General features: G+C 28.1%; 2 protein-coding genes across 3 annotated transcripts; both read left to right on the top strand.

Annotated features, from left to right (window-relative positions):
- Positions 1 to 7579: 7579 nt before the first annotated feature.
- LOC136092325 (uncharacterized) lies at positions 7580 to 9370 on the top strand. Of its 2 annotated transcripts, none has more exons than XM_065820293.1 (5): positions 7580 to 7716; positions 8342 to 8415; positions 8522 to 8620; positions 8727 to 8849; positions 9061 to 9370. In XM_065820293.1, the coding sequence occupies exons 1-5, from the start codon at positions 7697 to 7699 to the stop codon at positions 9237 to 9239; spliced, it is 495 nt and encodes a 164-aa protein (XP_065676365.1). In that variant the 5' UTR covers positions 7580 to 7696; the 3' UTR covers positions 9240 to 9370. The 2 variants fall into 2 exon arrangements, with proteins under 2 accessions (XP_065676365.1, XP_065676366.1); XM_065820294.1 differs by having other exon boundaries at positions 8522 to 8611.
- A 1915-nt stretch (positions 9371 to 11285) lies between these two features.
- On the top strand, positions 11286 to 18608 carry LOC136091665 (uncharacterized). The gene is made up of 7 exons (XM_065819373.1): positions 11286 to 11499; positions 11647 to 11867; positions 15551 to 15963; positions 16057 to 16304; positions 16416 to 16591; positions 16773 to 18320; positions 18485 to 18608. The coding sequence occupies exons 1-7, from the start codon at positions 11428 to 11430 to the stop codon at positions 18606 to 18608; spliced, it is 2802 nt and encodes a 933-aa protein (XP_065675445.1). The 5' UTR covers positions 11286 to 11427.
- Positions 18609 to 20258: the final 1650 nt, after the last annotated feature.

The raw sequence follows: 20258 nt of genomic DNA on the forward strand, positions 1-20258 counted from the left end.
ATGAAAGTAATCTGCTTAAATCTTTTATTAAACAGTAATGATTAGATCCTTCGGATCCAAAAGAATTCGTTTCTCCATTTGAGATTAATAGTAAATCTATTAAACGTTTGCGATAATTACTCTTTGATACATGCAAAATATGAACTTCTGAATTTTCATAACCATATACATTGACACTGATATCTGTATTGTTCTTCTCAAATTGTGTAATTTGATTTAAGGATACTGGAAATTCTATTTTTTCCCAGTTTATTTTTTCAGCTTGATCTTTAAGCTCTTTATCTACTCTTTCAGAATTTTTATCTTTAATGCTCTTGCAATACACTACTTAAAACATTGATTATCTTTATATTAATTATTGCTTTTTTATTGATTATTGCTTTTTTATCCATCTTTTCAACAGAAACAAACCTCCAACATAAAACCCCCTAACTGTTGAAAAGATGATAATGATTTCAAAATTTTATGCTCAGCACTTTCATATAATTCATTCAAATCTGTTGTTTCTAATACAACTTGATAATTCGTTCTAAATACACTCGTTGTGGTTATAGTTTCTACTGTTAGAATAGAAGTACGCTCCATTACACAAATGAGAGCTATATAAACCTTTGAATTTCTATTTTCATTTATTATTTTAATCGCACTTTTTTTAGCAGCATTTATGAATGATAAAGCATCATAACCTTCTATTCCTTTAGCTGTAAATTGCTTTGTCACATTTTTAATAGATGATTGATTTAATTTAAATTTTATTGCATTTATTTCTTTATTTATTTCTTTATTTATTTCTTCAACTTTATTTTCAGGTTCAAATTTATTTTGAGGTTCAACTTTATTTCTAACTTCCAATTTATTGTATAAATTTTTTAATGAGCTGACTTTTTGATTGACTTTATTCTTAATTGTATCAGGTACGTATGACGCAATCCAATCTGCAATAGAACTAAATTTACTTTTTTCAGCTGATTCTTTTTTTGGCTGTCAATGTGTTCACTGTATTTTTAATTATATTAGGCACATATGACATAAGCCAACCCGTTGTAGATTGCGATGGTCTTTGTTCAATCGGTGTGTTACTAACTGATGTAGATTGAGTTTGTGTATGCTCAACAGGCGTCTGTGCTAACGCGTCTAATAATTCACTTTTTCTCATTCTATAATAAAGTTTAATTTTTCGCTCTTGTGCGATTTGTTTTAGTTCTCTGACATTATTATTTTCCATTTTTATATGACAAGATATTTTTTTTAAATTTTCATTTTATTTAAATAATTTTTTTTTTTTTAATTATCTTGTCATTTTTTTTATTGTTATATCTTTACCATAATTTTTAGATATAACCAAACCCTCCTTATAAACATTATATATGTCTCCACCCTCTAATTCTATAAGAAGGTTCTATAACTCTCTCTATTTTAAACTCACCATTTTTTTCAATTTTAAAATACAACAGTATTTGAAAAAGTTAAATAATCGTTTGATGATTCTATAGTTATATCGCATTCTCTGACATTTTTGTTTTCCATTTTTTTATATAACAAGATTTTATTTATTAGATCTATAGATTCATTCAAATTTAAATTTATTTACTAAGCACATATAAATATTTTTTAAGCATATATTTTATTATAAACATTCTATAAGTCTCCACCCTCTAACTCTCTCAGAATTTTCAGATTTTAATATTTCAATCTTATTTAAATCCATTATCAACTTTTCCATCAAGTAGTTCAAGATATCTCCATCCATGCTTAGTATCTTGTATAGCACTATATAATGATTTATATATTTTAACTTCTCCAGTTTCCATGTTTGTAAATTTGACATTGACTGGTTTTCTTAATTGTTCTTAATCTTTCATGTTTTGGATTTATTCCTTTTTTTGTTTTTCACGATGTATTTAAGGCTTGATTGTTTTTCTCATTTGCTTCTTTCATTGTATGTATTCTAGGTCTACCAACTGGTCTTTTATCATTTACTTCTTTCACTTCATCCATAATTGATTCTTTATCTATCAACCCATTATCTATAGCAATCATTAGCAATGAAGCGATATTGTCAGATTTTTTGAAATGTTATTTTCTTCTAATAGATTTTTTAAACTCTTCTTTGTGTATTTCATTATTTTTAATATATAAAGAAAAAATTTTTTTTATTATTTTGCAAAAAAAATTTAATAAAAAACATTCATTTTATTCCCGTCTGATTGAAATTCTATCATTCTATCAGATATTACAACTGCAATAGCTTCAGTATCTGTTGGAACAGCCGTATTAAATATTGCTTTAATTTGTACATCTATTGTTTATGATTTTAATCTTTCTGATTGTTTACTAACATTAAAAACAAAAAGTGGGTTTAAATTATTATAGTTAAAAGGAGTTATATTGCTGTGTGTGATCAATTCATTCAGTCCATAAAAATTTTTCATTAAACACAGCTGCATCTCTATAAGCTCTTGAAAATTGCTGATTTGGAAATGACAAATTATAATCAACAGCAGGATATCTTTCTTGATTAAGCATAATGTACATATTTTTCAAGTCGCAATGATCAAATATTGAAGCATTAGCATTTTGATCTCCATCCTTACTTGTTTGAAATGCGACAATAATGTTGAAATGCGACAATAATCTTGATTTTTCTGGAGATGTCTTTACACTCAATCTCCAAGAAAATGTATTAGATTGTGCAACAGATATAGTATTACACTTCGAAAACTTACTGGAAGCGTCACTTTTGATTCGATGGATTTATAAAGACTAATCCTTTCTACATCTGATGGAATCACATGTGGTATAAACAATGATGTTTTATTAAGATTAACTTTTCCTGAAGCTGCAGCAGCAAGCTTAAAAATTGCGTCATCATCACTTTTTCTTACAAGAGTTGTTGTATGTTTAAACCCATTAATAACTTTAAACTTTAAGTTAAATGTTCCTTTTGTAGTTGGTTTCTGAATTATGTATGCTTGTCGTAATGCAAACCCTGAGTTATCAGCAAGTACTACTGTTGTTGCAGTATCTTTATACCACAATTGATTTAACCCTTGCGCTAATTGAAAGTCATTTGGGTATTTAAGTATTCCTAACATTGTAGTTGCTTAACCTAAGTGATAAATATTTTCTATGTCTTGGTTTGATAATTGGTATAATATTTGACTGAATAAATGCATAATACCATTATTTGTAAGCGCCACTGCATCTGTATTAGCATAAGCTGTTCCATCTGCAAGTTTAACAAGTTGTCCTTTAAATAAGAGATAAGCTTCAGATGGAAGTGTAAACAAATCTTGTTGCTCAATGTTGATTCTTATTTCTCCAGCTCTATTTAGATTTGTACGAGCCACTGGCTCATATTCTTGGAATTCAAATCTTTCAATTCCATTATCTACAATTGGCATTTCTGTAAAATTTAATACTTCGGAAGTCGTCATTTTGTTTTTTTATATACAATATAAAAAATATTTTTCGATTAACAATTCTTAAAAAACTGATTAAAGTCTAAGCGTTGCTCATTGATTTAACAAGTTAAATCTACGCAAGTCTGCTAAACAAGTCTACGCGTAGCTCATTGAGGTCCTAAGCAAGTCGAAGGCCGCGTCCTTTTTTAACTAGATCTTCTATTCTTATAGCATTTTTATTTAATATTTTTTTTACTGATCTTATTGCAGAACCCGTCATCATTTTATTAATATTTGTTGATATATAATCTGCATTATTTTTTTTAGGTCTTTCAGATCCATTATTAATCAGATCATTAGATCCAACCAAACTTGAAATTATTTCATCAATTTTTTTATTAATAATAAGTTGTGAAACTTTTTTTGAAGATGCTTTATCAATTATTTGTTTTCCTTTTTCAACTGCAGCATTTCTAGCGGCTTCTACCGCTGGCGTTGAAAGTTCTTTTCCGGCTGATTTAGCAGCAGTTATTGCAGTTTTTCCTAAATCAGTAGCAGCCATCTTCTTCAACACAGCTGATGATACTCTTGTTACATTTGACGCTTTTATTGGTTTAAATAAATCTCTTATACTTTCAAATACACCACTTCCTCCAATAGCATGTTTCTTTATATATCTCTTATTATGAACAACTAGCATTTTTTATGATATATAATTATAAATTATTTTGTATTGCTTTATACTGTGAACTATCTACTATACCTTGTCTTAATAATTCATCACAAATTGCAACAGCTTCATTTCTTACTCCAGTGTTACCTGCTTTCCATGCAGCTATGTCAGTACCATCTATTAATTCGAAAGGTATTCAAAACATTAAGGTAAGAAAATCAAACATTTAACAATTCATCATATATTAAATTTGACTGGAATATCATTAAAAATTTGAGTAATATTTAAAAATTTGATTACAGTGTGAGCCATTAACTAGCCAAAATGATCTCAATTGTAATCATTCTGAAGCAAGCAACCAAATGGACGCCGTCATTGAGTCTACAACATGCGCAGTTGAACCAGAAATCTCCGATAATTACTTGGATGGTGGAAGCTGACCTAAAAATACTGTGTCATTAACAGATCTACTGGTCAAAATTGGTGCTATTCAAATAATGGATTTTGACTTTTCTTTCACTAGTCAAGAAGGTAAAAAAACAAAGATTTACTATAAGTCATTATTTTCGGAAGCTACCAAATGGGGAAAAGTATAAACGTGAGTGGCTAGTTTATTCTAAAACAAAAGACGCTGCCTTTTGTTTCTGTTGCAAGCTCTTTTCTAAAAAGATTACTGAGGTTTCTGGTGAAGGTGTATCAAAATCGAAAAACTTAAATAACAGATTGAATGCTCACGTGATAAGTTTAGATCATTTAAATTGTTGAAATGACCTGACATGATCTTATTAAAAGGTTCAGAGGATCATCAACAATTGATGCAGTTCAGCATCAATTGTAGATGATGCTGAACTGCATGAGACAAATGGACGAAACTAAACACTGGTAGTATTTCTTAGAGCAACTTTTTTCTATTATAAAATTTCATGGGTCCCATAATTTAGCTTTGCGAGGGACTTCAGATAAACTTTATGATGACAATAATGGTTGCTTGTTGAAAATATTGGAACTGCTTGCCAAGTTTGATCTTGTGATGAAAGAGCATATCAGGAGAATAAAAAGCAAAGAAATTTACAGCCATTACTTGGGTAAAAATATTCAAAATGAAATTACTCAAATTTTTCTAAAGCAGTCAAAGAAAAAATAGTAGTTGATTTGAAGGCTAGCAAATACAACTCAATTATTGTTGACTGTGCTCCAGATATTTCCCATACTGAACAGATGACAATAATTCTAAGTTTTGTGTCAATACTGCCCACTTCAGATGAAAAGGAAAGCTACGTTGATATAAGAGAGCATTTTTGAAGCTTTATTGACAATATTGATCCTACAGGCGCTGAAATGACTGAAAAAATATTAGAAACTTTGGATTCTCATGGAATTTTTATGCAAGATTTAAGAGGACAAGGGTATAATAATTGATCGAACATGCGAGGCAAACAAAACGGAATTCAAGCCAAGATTCTTCATCTTAATTCACGAGCCTTTTATGTTTCTTGCTCATCTCATTCACTGAATTATGTTGTAAATGATGCTGTTGGAAGCTGTTTAGGCGTAGTAACATTCTTTGACATTGTGCAACATTTGTTTGTATTTTTCTCATCTTCAACTTAGCGATGGAACGTTTTACGTCAATTTGTCAAAGGTTTAACTTTGAAAGTACTTTGTAAAATCAGATGGGCAAGTAGAATTGATGCATAAAAACCATTAAGACATCAACTGAGAGAGATAATACAAGCTTTAGAAAGCTTCTGGAATATCGAATTACCTGTGTCTTCAGTAACAGTAACCAAAAACAAATCTGAGTCCAGAGCACTATTGCAGAAAATTGATTTTAAATTTGTTTGCTTTCTTAACACTTGGTATAATGTGCTGAGTCAGATTGAGTTAACAAGCAAATCTCTTCAAGAAGTCAATTTAAATATTCCTCCGGCTGTTTCATTAATTTCTAACACTTTGGAGTATGTTAAAGATTATAGAACTGATGAACAACTTTAAAAGATGTTAGAAACTGCAAGAAAATTGTCTGTTGAGCTAGATATTGAGCCCGAATTTGAAAAAAAGCGTGGTCGTATCAAAAAAAGAATGTTTGCTTATGTAAGTCAAGAGGAATCAATGACTGAAGAAGATAATTTTAAGATTAACTTCTTCAACATAATTTTAGATCACGCTATTGGATCTTTGCAGGATCGGTTTGAAATGCTTATGCAGCATAATAATCAGTTCAACTTTCTTTTCAGTTTAAATGCCAAGGACATTACTGAAGATAAATTACTAAAAAGATGCATGGATTTAGAAAAATTATTATCTTGCAATGAGTTGAAAGATATTTCTGGAACTGACTTGTTTGAAGAGATGGAATACTTGCGAAATCATTATAAGGGAAACTACTCTCCAAGAAATATTTTAGACTTTATTTGGTCAAAAAATTTGAATGCAGCTTTGGGAAACTTATTTGTCTCTCTCAGAATACTTTTAACTCTACCTGTATCTGTTACAACAGCAGAGAGAAGCTTTTCCAAGATGAAGTTAATAAAAACGTATATTCGCTCAACAATGACGCAGGATAGAATGGATGGTCTGGCAATGTTATCAATAGAACAAGCAATTGCAAAAGAATTGGACTAAGAAGATATGATTAAATAATTTTCTTTTATAAAAGCAAGAAAGGTTAAATTGTAAATAAATATTGAAAGTTCACCACGAATGTCCATATTACGATTTATTTTTTTTATACAAGGGGGCGGGGTGGCGCCATATGAAAAATGGCCACAGGCGCCATATACCCTTGAACCGGCCCTGATTTTATCTCCAAACAAAATATCACGAACTTGACATTTTTTAGAACTCAAAGAACCATCAGTTTATTTTGAAATTATGAACGAATTTTTTAATTCAAATAAAATATCATGGGGTATATCCATTTTAAAAATGTCAAAACTTACTGGTAAATTTACAGGTAAAGTTACCGGTAAATTTTACATTTGCAACACATTAACATTTCACAATATTACTGCTAATTGTGTCCTTTGTTGTTTATCTGTGAGTGACCGAAGTTAGAGTATTTCAAAATTTCACTAATTTTTATAAAAAAAGTAGTTAATTTTCAAAAATAAATAATTTATTTTGTAAATATAATTAATTTGGTGATTCTTAATATCACTAAGATTAAATTTGGTTATTTATTTTAATAATTTGCTTATTTCAGATTTTTATAGTAAGCATTTTTTTAAATTGTTGTTTTGCTAAAGAATTATTCCAGCAGGTTACATATAAACATTATTATTTTTTTATAGATTAATATTTACGAACTAATTACAAATATTATTTGAGAAAAAAAAGTTTGTAAAATTTGAGTTTAGCATGCTTTTTTTTACATTTTTTCTTAAATTACCGAAGTCACACGGTGACCGAACTTTGGCGATTTTACGGTATTAGTATTCTTTTTTTTTAAATGCGAAAAGTTTTACGGTTGGCGAAAGAAACTATCACTCAAATGTCGATCAAAGTCCACTTGTAATTATGCGTAATTCGCTTAAGGTATAATTATGCCAGTTATAAAATTCTAATTGCGCGAATTGAAGAGGCTCTTAAAGAAACACAAAAATCGAAACGATTAAGAATGGATGTGGCAATGAAAAGGTAGTTTAATTTAACAAAACATCAATAGTTAAAAAAAAATACCAAATAGGCTAAATAGTATAATCAAATTGTTTACTAAATATTACAATAATAATATAATAAAATTATAGTTTTGTAAAAAAAAAAATTTTAATGAAAGTTTTGAAACATAATATTATTATTATTACTATTATTATTATTATTATTATTATTATTATTATTATTATTATTATTATTAATACTATGTATTAGAAGTTTCATTTTTTTTAATGATAAGCCTATATATATATATATATATATATATATATATATATATATATATATATATATATATATATATATATATATATATATATATATATATATATATATATATATATATATATATATATATATATATATAAGCTTATCAATAATAAGCCTATATATATAGGCTTATCATTAAAAAAATGAAAGTTCTAATACATAGTATTAATAATAATAGTAATAATAATAATAATAATAATAATAAGCCTATATATATATATATATATATATATATATATATATATATATATATATATATATATATATATATATATATTATATATATATATATATATATATATATATATATATAAATTATATAAATAACTTATTATTTTAGTTCAGATTTATCAGATTATGATGACATAACTGACACGTCGATTGATGAATCAGAAGATTTTATAAATGTGCAAGGTTATTTGATTTATTTTTTGTGATTTATATCAATTTGAATTATGTAAAAATATTAATGTATTTGGTAAAAATGCATGTTTTTAAGTTAATAAAACACAATTGTTAGTTTCAGAAAAAAATACAACATACATTTGCAATTCTATTGAGGAAGCTTCACAGTGTCTTGTTTTAGATAATGAACAAAACAGCATATTAGGTTTACAAGGTTTTTGTTTATTTGTGTTTTGAGCCAATTTGTCGTAGTTATACTGAAATTTTGATTGAATAAAAAGATTTAAACTCTAAAACTCGATCAACATTTAAAATTTTAGATAACATGTGCATTTACATTTGTGATTCAGTGGAAGAAGCTGATCTATGTCTTCAAAATTATGAGATATATAATTCTGTTCGGTATGCTGCCTTTTCAACCCCAAAGAACTTTGGTAATACAGGTATTTGTATCATTATATTTGGTTTGATTTTGAAGTCTTCTAATCATCATTTCTGTTCAACTTAACTGTTTTATACATTGTACACACATGGCTAGTTTTCCTTTTATTTAAATAATGTTGATAGAAATAATGATTTATTCCTTATTTCTATTACAATAAATATAGATACATAACATTCAAAACAGATTTTATAAGTTAAATATTTTTTTAGATATGCATGCTGATAAGCACAAAGTATTGTGGGAAATTTCTTCAGACTTTTATAAAACTCCTTATATTGTTCTGTCAATAAAAAGATTTGACTGTCACCATGGCTTTGATCGAAATTCTAGTAAAAAGCAGAAATATGTAAAAGCAAAAGAAAGTCAGGTAGCAATCTTGACAATCTAGCAGTATTAATATGTTCTAATTATGCATTATTTTTTACTAGATACTTTACCAAAACTTACAACTATGGCCATTTTCAAAATTTATTTGAAAAATGTGTAATAATTTAATAATTACCCTAATGAAACCAAGGTAGACAGTAATAAGCATAAAACAAAAAATAAATCAGAATAAATAGTGGTAGAGTGAAACTTTGACGAACAATTAGTTTAATATGCATGTGCGTTGTTGATGTTTAAAGAAGTATTTGAATTACAGGTATTTGCAATGAGTACAAAATACTAATCAAAAGTATTTTAAGTAAAAACGCTAAATACTTCCAACAAAAGTATTCAAAATACACATACAAATAAAGTACTAAAAATAGTATTTCAAATACTCCCAGTACTGTATTTGACATTATACTACTCTGCCTAATAATATATTTATATACTTTAATATTTTATTTCTTCAGTCATTAATTCCATTCCTTATCAGTATTTTAGTATGTTAGTAATATAGTTAGTTTAATTACTATTATATTTCTTGAATTAGTGTTGTGTTAATTTCTTCATTTAATATTATATTTTTCATTAAAAATATTTGCTGTACATCTTAAACAAAATATTTTATATACCTATGTTATGTTTATTATTCAAGATTATTATGTGTTATATATTATTTTATTAAAATGTCAAGTTGTTTGGCAATCCTAGGAGAGTAATAGCTATGTGCTTCTTATTTGTTTTTAAAACACAACAGAAAGCTAAAGGTTTAATTATTCTATGTTGTGTGCTGCAGAATGACTTTTAGTCAAAGTCATCATGCAGCATGTGTCTGTTAATAACAGTTTATTGTAAACAGAGCTGTGGTCTTAAGACTTAAAATCTGTCCAATTTGAGTTAAAAATTGACAGCTAAATATATAAATCACTCTCTTTTTTTTTTACTTATCTTGACAAACTAAAATAAGACTTGGAACTTGACTTTAGCTACAATGCCAATGTGATTTGACAAGTTACATATTCAACCTCAAAAATCATTTAGAATTAAAAATTTAGTGAATATCAGCCGCAATAGGAAGCTTACTTTGTTTTTGTTTTTTCATATTGCACTATAGGCATATTGCCAGGGGTGGGGAGCTGGAGCCAGAAGTGTCAATAGGAGCCCGAGCCATTAAAAGAAGACCTGCTCCTCTGCTCTTTTTAGCTTAAATTTTTATTTATACAGTTTCTAATTCTATTTATCAATTATTGTTGTAAAATTCTGGAACAGCCTATGTCTATTTGATAATTTATAAATAAATCAATACAACTGATAATGGTATTTACATATAATGAATTTTTTTAATACATAAAAAAATATTTAAAGGAGTCGGAGTTATAGAAAAAAGTTGGCAATCAGAGCTGGAGCCATACATTTCAAAAAACTTAAATCCAGAGTCAGCTATTAGTTTGAATAAACTTGGAGCTGGAGTCATTCATTTTTCTTCCAGCACCCCAAACCTGCATATTACTGTTAATGATGGTGAGACTTAACAAAAAATTAAAGATCAAAAATACAAAGCAAAGTTTTTTGTAAATTCTTTTTTTTTTAATTTTGCTTCCTGGTTTTTATTTTTCCTTTTAAAATATTTTACTGCATCCTCATTGATCTTCGTTGTCTGACAGCCTTCTAGCAAATGTTTGGAAAAGCATTGAATCATAAAAACATTTTGTCTGGACAGTTAAATTGACTCGGATTTGCTTGACTCAAGGCATTGGATGGCACAGGTCTCAGTCAAATGTCTGTTAATAACAGATGTTACTTTAGAATTCAAAAAGAACATAAGGTTCAAAAATGTTAACAATAATATGGAAATAGTAAATATAGTTGTTTCTTTCTACGTAAATTACTTGTTTTTGTAACTTGAATGTTAATGTAAACAAAACAAAAATTATTTTTTATTTCAAGAAGTTAGACCATTGGTACAAATCTGAATACTTCATCATTCAGGATAGTAAAAAATTTGAATGCCCTGCAAAGGTTAATATGAAAGAGGTTGTATACTTTACTAACTTAAAGGTAATAAGTTTTGTCAGCGTTGAAGTTTTTCAAAATCTCTTTAAACTAATTTTTTACTTTAAATTTTTTTCTAGGTTTTTAACCCAAGTAATTATTGCAAGAGGCAAGTGTCTAAAAGTATTCACAGTGCTTTGTCACAACAAAATGTTATGACATATTCTAAAAAAATTAAGGTTGAGATAGACAACTTAATATGTCATAAAAATCATCCTCTTGGAAAGGTAAAATAACACATAGCTTTTATAAAAATTATAGGTATTTTGATAATTGCATTTGCTTTAACAAGTAGTTTTTTTCTATAACTGTTTACTTTAAAAGTTTACATTACTATGGTAGTAGAACACTATATCAGTAAAAAAATTGTTTAGATTGAACTTCTGTCTCAAAAAATAGACCATCGGTTGTCAAGTAAAATTTCTGAGTTTGTTAAACAAGGTATTTCGAATGTTCGTGAGATGAAAAGAATTTTAAAACTAACTGTTAATGAGATGTTTGGAGAAAAAAATCTTCCAACTCCTAACAACCGTAGATTTTACCCAAGAAATGATATTATCCGTGCTCATATAGTTATGGAATGTAAAAAGCTAAGGTAAAAATATAACATCAATTGAGGAGTGGACTTGCAAAACCAAATAATAAACTTTTCATAAATTTTCCAGTAAATCGAATAGCTAAAAATTTAAAAATTAAAAGCTAAACAATAGATATCGTTGAAAGAATGTTTAAGACAAAAATTTAAAAATTGTGCTCTTTTGATCTTATTTTTATTGCATTTAAAAAAAAAACTTTCTATCTGGTTTTGCATGCCAAATATTTTTATATCTGATTTTCATTGGAAATTTATTTCTAACTGGTTTTCAAAAAAGCTTTATAAAGTCAACTTGACTAGTGACGATTTTAATAATCAATATAATTGTGCAAAACGCCCCTCTACCTTAGAAAATAAGTATTTTTAATGTTTGATACTTTTATAGGATTGATAAATCGTAACTGTTTAAATATGGCTTTTGTGATGTTAGTAAATTTTTTTTAAATGATTTTTTCCGTAAATAATGTCCATCATTTTTATATAACGTTTTTAAAACAAAAAGTTGATTAGATAAAAACTTTACCTTATTTTGCATCGACAATAATTTTTTTTTAATCTGGTTTTGCACGGACAGAATAATTTAAGGCAGGTAAAATGTTATTGAAATAGTTGCTTTTAAATAATTCGTTAAGATGTAGGAATGTTAATACTATAAAAAAAATTGCTAAGTCTTTTTTTTTTTAAAGTAAATTATTTGGTATTGCAATTCCACTCCTCAATTATAATCTTATTTTCAAAGAAAAATTTAATAAAAAAAGTTTAATTATGTTTTCTACAATATTAAATTTTCCTCTAAACCTTTATCCACTTAATCATTCCACCTCATTTTTTTTAGTCATCAAGGAATCTTTATTCTCTCAAGGAATTATCCAGATATATCTGCTCTTTCAACTTTTAGTTTTTTTGAATTCCAAAAAGTTTTCTGTGATATCAAGTTAAAATATGTTTTTAAATCTTTTCAGTCAATACCATACAAAAATAACAAAAATTTTATTAAAAGTTGCCCAATATTTACCATATTTTTAAATAGATGACCCAATGATTTCTGTCTTACACTTTCTTTTTCATATATTTCAAGAAAGTATTTATTTTTGTTGTTCCATATAATTCTTCATCTTCTTTCAATTTTTTTAATTCTGAACTTACAAAGATTTCTTCGCATTTCTACCACCTTCATGTTGCAAATAAATATATTGTGTACAAATATACCAATGTTGTTTATATACTTGTTTGTATTAGTCTTTATAATTTACTCATATTTTGTATTAAATTGTATTATTTGTTCAAGTTAGGTCAGGTCAGGTTATCCAGTGTTATGTTACTCTATTTGTAAAAAAGTTTTCTTGTTTAATGCAAACTTTGATTAGTTGAGGCAAATAAAAGTGTCCACAGAGATTATAATTTGTTGTTGAATTTATTAGGGTTTGAGGAAAATGAAAGTTGACTTCATTAATCTGGTGAGTAAATTTGAACTGTTGGATTAGGTCACCTCTTTTCCTGCGATCCTCAAGTGATGTTAGTTTCAGCATTTGTAATCTTTTTTCATATGGTAGATGTTTTATCTCAGATATTGTTTTCGTTACACACCTTTAGATTTTCTCTATCATTGCTATATCTTTTTTTAGGTGATGAGACCAAACCTGTACTGCAAATTCTAGATGTGGGCGAATGTATGCAAAGTACAGTGTTTTCCATAAAACTAGTCTGCAGATACAAAAAGTTTTTTTGAGACAATTAAGCATTTGATTTGCAATTGAGGCTGCTGTTTCAACTTGAGTTTTGACCTTTAAGTCATTGGAAAAAATAATCCCAAGGTCTCATTTGACTATCCTTTCTTTTAATGTACAACAGCTTCTATCTGACTGTTTTATTGTGTATGAGTTTGTTGACTTGTTAATGCATCCCACATGCATAACTCTGCATTTATCAATGTTAAAAGGCATTACCCAGTTGTGTGACCATTCAACCATTTTATCTATGTCAGCTTGAAGAAAGGTGGCATCTTTCAGTCATTTGATGACTCCAATAATTTTACCATCATCAGCATAAAGTTTTATATGGTGTACAATGTTGTCTGGGAAATCATTAATGAATAAGATGAAAAGAAGTGGACCAAGAACCAAGCCCTGTAGCACACCGCTAATTACTGTGACCCACTCAAATATTAATCCGTCTAATAATACACTCTGTAGCCAACCAGTTACCCATTTCTTAATCCATTTTAGCAGTGTTACTAATGCCATACGCTCGCAATTTGTGTAACAAATGCCTGTGTGGGACTTTGTCAAATGCTTTGGCAAGTCTGTATAAATAACATCTACGAGAAACCCTAGGTCAGGCTTGGTCAGGAAGTAGGAGCGATCTATCTGAATTACTGACCACAGAAATAATATTTAGTTGCGAAAAACTGGCCAGATTTTTTAGTTGTTTTGAGAACATATAAGTTTATGTTTAAAAATATTTGTTTTATGGACATACATGGAAACATACTTAATCTTCTGAACACATGGAAACATAACACATACCACATACCATCAACTAAAGTTGATGGTATGTGTTCTGCAATGGATTTTTTGTAGATATTAACAAGTTAAAATTATCATTAACTGTATGACCTTCAAACATGATATGCCAGTTGTTTGAAGCTATTTTGATAGAGATTGCATCATATTCAGCTCGACTCCAGATAAGGTGTGGATGTGAGAGTTTTGGTGCTGTTTCTTTGAAATGAACAGCTAATATACCAGTAATAATACAGTGTGATTGATCTGTTTTTGTAAACCCAAGTGGGTCATTTTCTGAGGCTTTTATGAATCTATCTGGATCATCACTAACAATCAAGTCAAGTGTTGATGATTGTTAAACGAGACTTGAATGACGGTAGGCTGGAAATGTTATCAGCTGTGTTAAGTTATTATCCTCTAAACAAGATTGGAACCTCAATATATATATATATATATATATACATATATATATATATATATATATATATATATATATATATATATAGATATATAGATATATATATATGTAGATATATATATATGTACATTTAAATATATATATATATATATAATTATAACAACATTAGACAAAATTGTTTTATCTAATGTTGTTATAATGATGTGATTCTTCAGTTATGAATTATATGACTCTTCAGTTATGTAATAATTTTTTATTTTTAAGAAAATCTTAACAATAGAACTAGAAAACCGTTTCAACGCAATTTAAAACATTTGTTGTGTCATGCCAAAGTGCTAAAACTACAGAGTAGCGGGCCAGCATTATGCAAACACCAATGAAACATCTCATAAGAGTACTCAACACTAATGAAGATTTTCTGGAAGTCTCAATGACCTAATTTCTGAGATATGAGATTTGGAAACCTAATAATGATGGGTTATGGTGCTACACAAATTTTTTTTGTAATAGTTTCTAGCAATGGTAAGCAGATAAGAAGAAAACCATATAGAAGCGTGAGATTTGACTAGAAATCATTGAGATGAAATAAACGTTTCCATGCTATCTTGTATCCATGAGATAACTTAAGAAGCACATCTGTCAGCAGGAAGGCAAAAAAATTTTACATAAGGGCCTTCGCAAAAAGAATCAAGGACAGAATCCCAGTTACATTTTAAGTTAGTTTTAATATTTTTTCAATTAACGCATTAGTTTTTTTTTAGATTCTCAAACATTGATCAGGAATGCTTAGAAGGCAAAATAAAAGAGTGGAAAAATAGAGATGATTCTCTTAACATCTATTATGAACCAAAAGTGAGTGAATGTCAAGACGAGTTCCTTTTTGTTTACCAAGCAGGCTGGCAAAAGAAACTGCTCAATAAGTATGGAAATGAAATGATCTTTTTAGATGCGACATACAAAACCACTCGGTATTCGTTGCCCTTGTTTTTTTTAGTTGTAAAAACTAATGTTGATTTCCAAATTGTAGCAACATTTGTTTCAGAAAATGAAACCTTTGAATCAATTAAAAAAGCACTGAATGTAATAAAAGATTGGAATATTGATCTGAAACCCTTATATTGTATGACTGATTATTGTAATGAGGAAATACGAGCTGTGGAAACTGTTTTTATTGGTTTGTTCTTTTATATTAACCAATCTTAAACACAAATTGTTGCTGAAATGAATGTCATGCTGATTATAACTTTTTTTTTTTGTTTTTTAATAGGGTGTGAAGTTTTTATATGCGATTTTCATAGAGAACAAGCGTGGGATCGTTGGCTTAAAAAGACAGCAAACGGTTGCTACAGCAGAAAAGATGAAATTTTGAGTATATTGCGAGGTCTTGCTTGGTCAAAAACTTGTGAAGAGGAGGTAAAAGCCACACAAGTGTTAGAGTTTTCAGAATTCTGGAGACTTGAAAGTTTTTCTAAATTAAAACATTATATTGAAACTTATTGGTTGCCAATAAAGAAGGTATTTATTATTAACCATGAGTCAACTCTCTATACTTTTATTTGATAATAGATGTATTTAAAACCTTTACATGGTTTGAGTTTGTAAAATAAAAATGCTGTTTTAATGTAGAGGTGGATCTGCTGCTACAGACAAAATCGTCTACTTATCAGTTGTAACACAAACAATGGTGTCGAGAGGCAAAATGCATCTTTTAAATATTCCTATTTAAAAAGATACAATAGTTCATCATTGACTGGAATGTTGACTTTATTGACAGAGGAATTTTTCACTGATAAACTAGAAAGGTTTGTGTTTTTTTTCCAAACATTTGTTACATATTGAAGACAAGGCAAATAATATTTCTCTATGATAGTATACTTTTTCTGTACTAAAATTTTAACTTCACTTTAAATAAAGAAATTATGTATTTAATTTTGTATAGAATAATGTCTTAAGTGTTGGTTTTATTGTATCCGCAAATTTTAGTTACACTGATTTCAACTTCAAAATGGATGCCCGATACAGAAGATATGCTTGTTGGGTACCAAAATATCTTTACAATCGCCCGCACAGTTTTGTTAAGCATTGTTTAAAGCGAAAGTCCACTGCTGATTGCATGGATTTAAACAAAGTTGTTATGATCAAACCTGGTATTTTTTCACTATCTAGTACCTTTGATACTTCAGTTCAATATTTTATATCATTTGGTGATGAGATTAGTATGCCAAAATGTACCTGCGTTGATTGGCTATCAACAGCTTACTTATGCAAACACTTTTTTGTTGTATTCCGGAAGTATCCTGCATGGTCTTGGAATGCGTTATCTGTTCTTTATAGGAATTCTCCATACTTGAATTTAGACGCCGAAAATTATGAAATAGAGCATGAGAAAACAACTTTTAACTCATTCAAGGCATTGTTGCCTCTAAAACAAGATCAGACTGTTATTGTCGATCAGAAACAGTCATGTAAGTATACCCAACCCATTTATTCTGGTGTAGATGTAAGGGAGATGTTAAATACAGTGAAAAATTTATCATTTGAGTTTGATGAAAACTCAGATGAAATCATGCTACTACACAAAACTCTTTCTTCACTTATTGAAAAGTTAAACAAAGAAAGAGTAAGAGAATCTGGTATTCCTGTTCGTCGGTTAAATGATAAATTGAGTAATTCATTAAAAGAACACATCCAAATACCTATTCGGAAACCAATAAAACTTCCATTTAAACGCGTTGGATCTAGAAAAGACGAGGCTATAGCTGCTTCAAAAATATTTATTACTGAAGAATTTTACTCAGCCGACACTGTTAAATTAGAAATTGTTGAAAAATGCATTAAAAATGATAGATCAATAGAGGAACAGGTAATTTTTCTTTCTGATAATGATGAAGACTTTTTTGAAGCAAATGTAATTTATAAGACTAATCTTTCTGCTGATGATTTGAATGATATTAAAACCAATCAGATGTTATCAGACACTGTGATCCATTCTGTCCAAAGTATGATTAGTGGTGTTAGTGGTTTACAGGATCCAGTTTTGGGTCAAAACTTATCATTTCATGTCGTCAAAGAATCTTTTGTACAGGTGTTGCATGATGGTGATGCACATTGGCTAACAATTAGCACTTTTGGTTGTTCTGATGGTGAGGTGTGCCTGTTGGACAGCATGTTTCATGGTAAAGTCAAAAATCATGTCATCAGGCAAATTTGTGCAATAATGCAGTGTACCAAGGACATTTTAACTGTACGAGTTTTACCTGTACAGCAACAGGCAAATGGTGTAGATTGTGGTTTGTTTGCGCTGGCATTTGTGAAGCACATTGCTTTTACTGGTTTGAATCCATGTTATATTGGATTTGAAGATGTTGATATGCGAAAGCATTTACTTCAAAGTATTTCGGGTAACCACCTAAATGAATTTCCTAAAACTTTAAAAAAAACAATGTTTTGCAAAGAAAAGAAATTTGTATTTAATCTATATTGCATTTGCAGACAAGTTTGGACAGCTTCAGATAAATTTGTAAAAGATAGGTAAGTGAATTATCTATAATGGTATTGTAGGACTTATTGTTTCAGTCATTTCTTATAATTATATTTTTATCTAGTCTAAATTATATGCCTAAATTTAATATTGCTGTGCGTACAAATATAGTTTTAATTAACAATATTTGTACGCAAAGCAATATTAAATTTAGGCATATGGTACAGTGTGAAAAATGTGAATGCTGGTTTCATCGTGCATGTGAAAATATACCAGAATATGTGTTGCTGCATGAAAGTGCTGAATGGTTTTGTTCAAAGTGCTCAATAACTTTATAGTTTTATGTCAATAATTTATTTTCATAATAATTTAATTTTTTTTTTAGAATTTAGCAATTTAGAGTGTTACTATTTTGCAAGTTTACTTAGGTATTAATTTAGTTGTTTAGAGTTAATTTTATTTCTTTTTTAGAGTGAATCTTATTAGTTTTAATGTTTAGAATTAATATTATTTAGTTGGTTAAAGTTATTTAGTTGTCTTGACTTAAGTTTATTTAGCTGATTAGAGTTAATGTTATTTAGATGATTAGAGTTAAAGTTATTTAGTTGCCTAGAGTTAAGGTTGTTTAGTTGTCTAGAGTTAAGGTTATTTAGTTGATTAGAGTTAGAGTTAAGTTTATTTAGTTGACTAGAGTTAAGGTTATTTAATTGATTAGAGTTAAGTTTATTTAGTTAATTAAAGAGATTTTATTTAGTTGTCTAGAGACAAGAATATTTAGTTGATTAGAGTTAATGTTATTTAGTTGATTAGAGTTAATGTTATTTAGTTGCTTAGAGTTGAGGTTGTTTAGTTGTCTAGAGTTAAGTTTATTTAGTTGATTAGAGTTAAGTTTATTTAGTTGACTAGAGTTAAGGTTATTTAGTTGATTAAAGAGATTTTATTTAGTTGTCTAGAGACAAGGATATTTAGTTGATTAGAGTTAATGTTATTTAGTTGTCTAGAGTTAAGGTTATTTAGTTGATTAGAGTTAATTGTATTTAGTTGTCTAGAGTTAAGGTTATTTAGTTAATTAGAGTTAATGTTATTTAGTTGATTAGAGTTAATGTTAATTATGTTGTTGTTTAGAGTTTTTTTACTTTTTATTTATTTTTTAAGCTTTCATCTAATAATTTTTAAACTTTAAACTTGTTTTCTTATTAAGCTTTGGACTTAAAATATACTGTTTAATGTTGTAAAGATATTTTACATTTTTTTATAGAGGTATATAAGGCAAGTGTCACATTTGCAATTTTGATTGGCGTATATGGTTTTTCTAAAGTTATATATGTGAAAAGGTAATTTTGTATTTACTCCCTTTTACATTATTATAAACGTTATTCTATTATTATTAACGTCTTCAAAAACATATATGACACCTTTTGGATCTTTAATCATCCTCTACAACATGACAATAGCCCTCGTAACATAGTTGTACGATGAACGGTATATTATGTAAAAACCGTATGATCCATTAATTAGGCAATGTGAACACACACATCCTAAAGGTTGCTTTTGTTGTGTTTTTTTGTTGTTGTTGTTGTTTTTTATTAGTTTATCATACTATTTAAATAGTGTTATAGCAATTTTTTGTTTATTTTGAATTGTTGTATCATTAAATACCTTTTAATTACCTTTAAATACATTTTCTTTTAAATATTGTTATACCCTGTTTAATTTGATAAGTTTATTTTTAAGGTCATAATTTATTTACTTTTCGATTTTTTAAATAAAGATCTAATATTAGACATTTAAAAATAAAAGGTGTTTTTTATTTAAAAAATACTGATAAAAAAGATATTCTTAAAACCAATTTTGTTTACATGTTTTGAAGGGTGGCTCTTGAAACAAAAATTTTGAGAGCCAGTTGATAATTTTTAGACTGTGCTTACAGACGAAAAATAAGTTCTTGACATTTGTTTGCAAAGTGCAGCCTTCTACTCGGTCTTGTA

This window comes from Hydra vulgaris, chromosome 15, assembly GCF_038396675.1.
Source record: "Hydra vulgaris chromosome 15, alternate assembly HydraT2T_AEP".
NCBI lineage: Eukaryota > Metazoa > Cnidaria > Hydrozoa > Anthoathecata > Hydridae > Hydra > Hydra vulgaris.

Excerpts from the sequence above, each read along its gene's own strand:
- LOC136091665 (XM_065819373.1), top strand. The coding sequence starts at position 11,428 with ATGACATATTCTAAAAAAATTAAGGTTGAGATAGACAACTTAATATGT. Across the intron at positions 15,964-16,056 it reads TGTGGAAACTGTTTTTATTG|GGTGTGAAGTTTTTATATGC; the intron begins GTTTGTTCTTTT and ends GTTTTTTAATAG. Across the intron at positions 18,321-18,484 it reads GATAAATTTGTAAAAGATAG|GCATATGGTACAGTGTGAAA; the intron begins GTAAGTGAATTA and ends TATTAAATTTAG.
- LOC136092325 (XM_065820293.1), top strand. The coding sequence starts at position 7,697 with ATGGATGTGGCAATGAAAAG. Across the intron at positions 8,621-8,726 it reads CAGCATATTAGGTTTACAAG|ATAACATGTGCATTTACATT; the intron begins GTTTTTGTTTAT and ends TTAAAATTTTAG. Across the intron at positions 8,850-9,060 it reads AAAGAACTTTGGTAATACAG|ATATGCATGCTGATAAGCAC; the intron begins GTATTTGTATCA and ends ATATTTTTTTAG.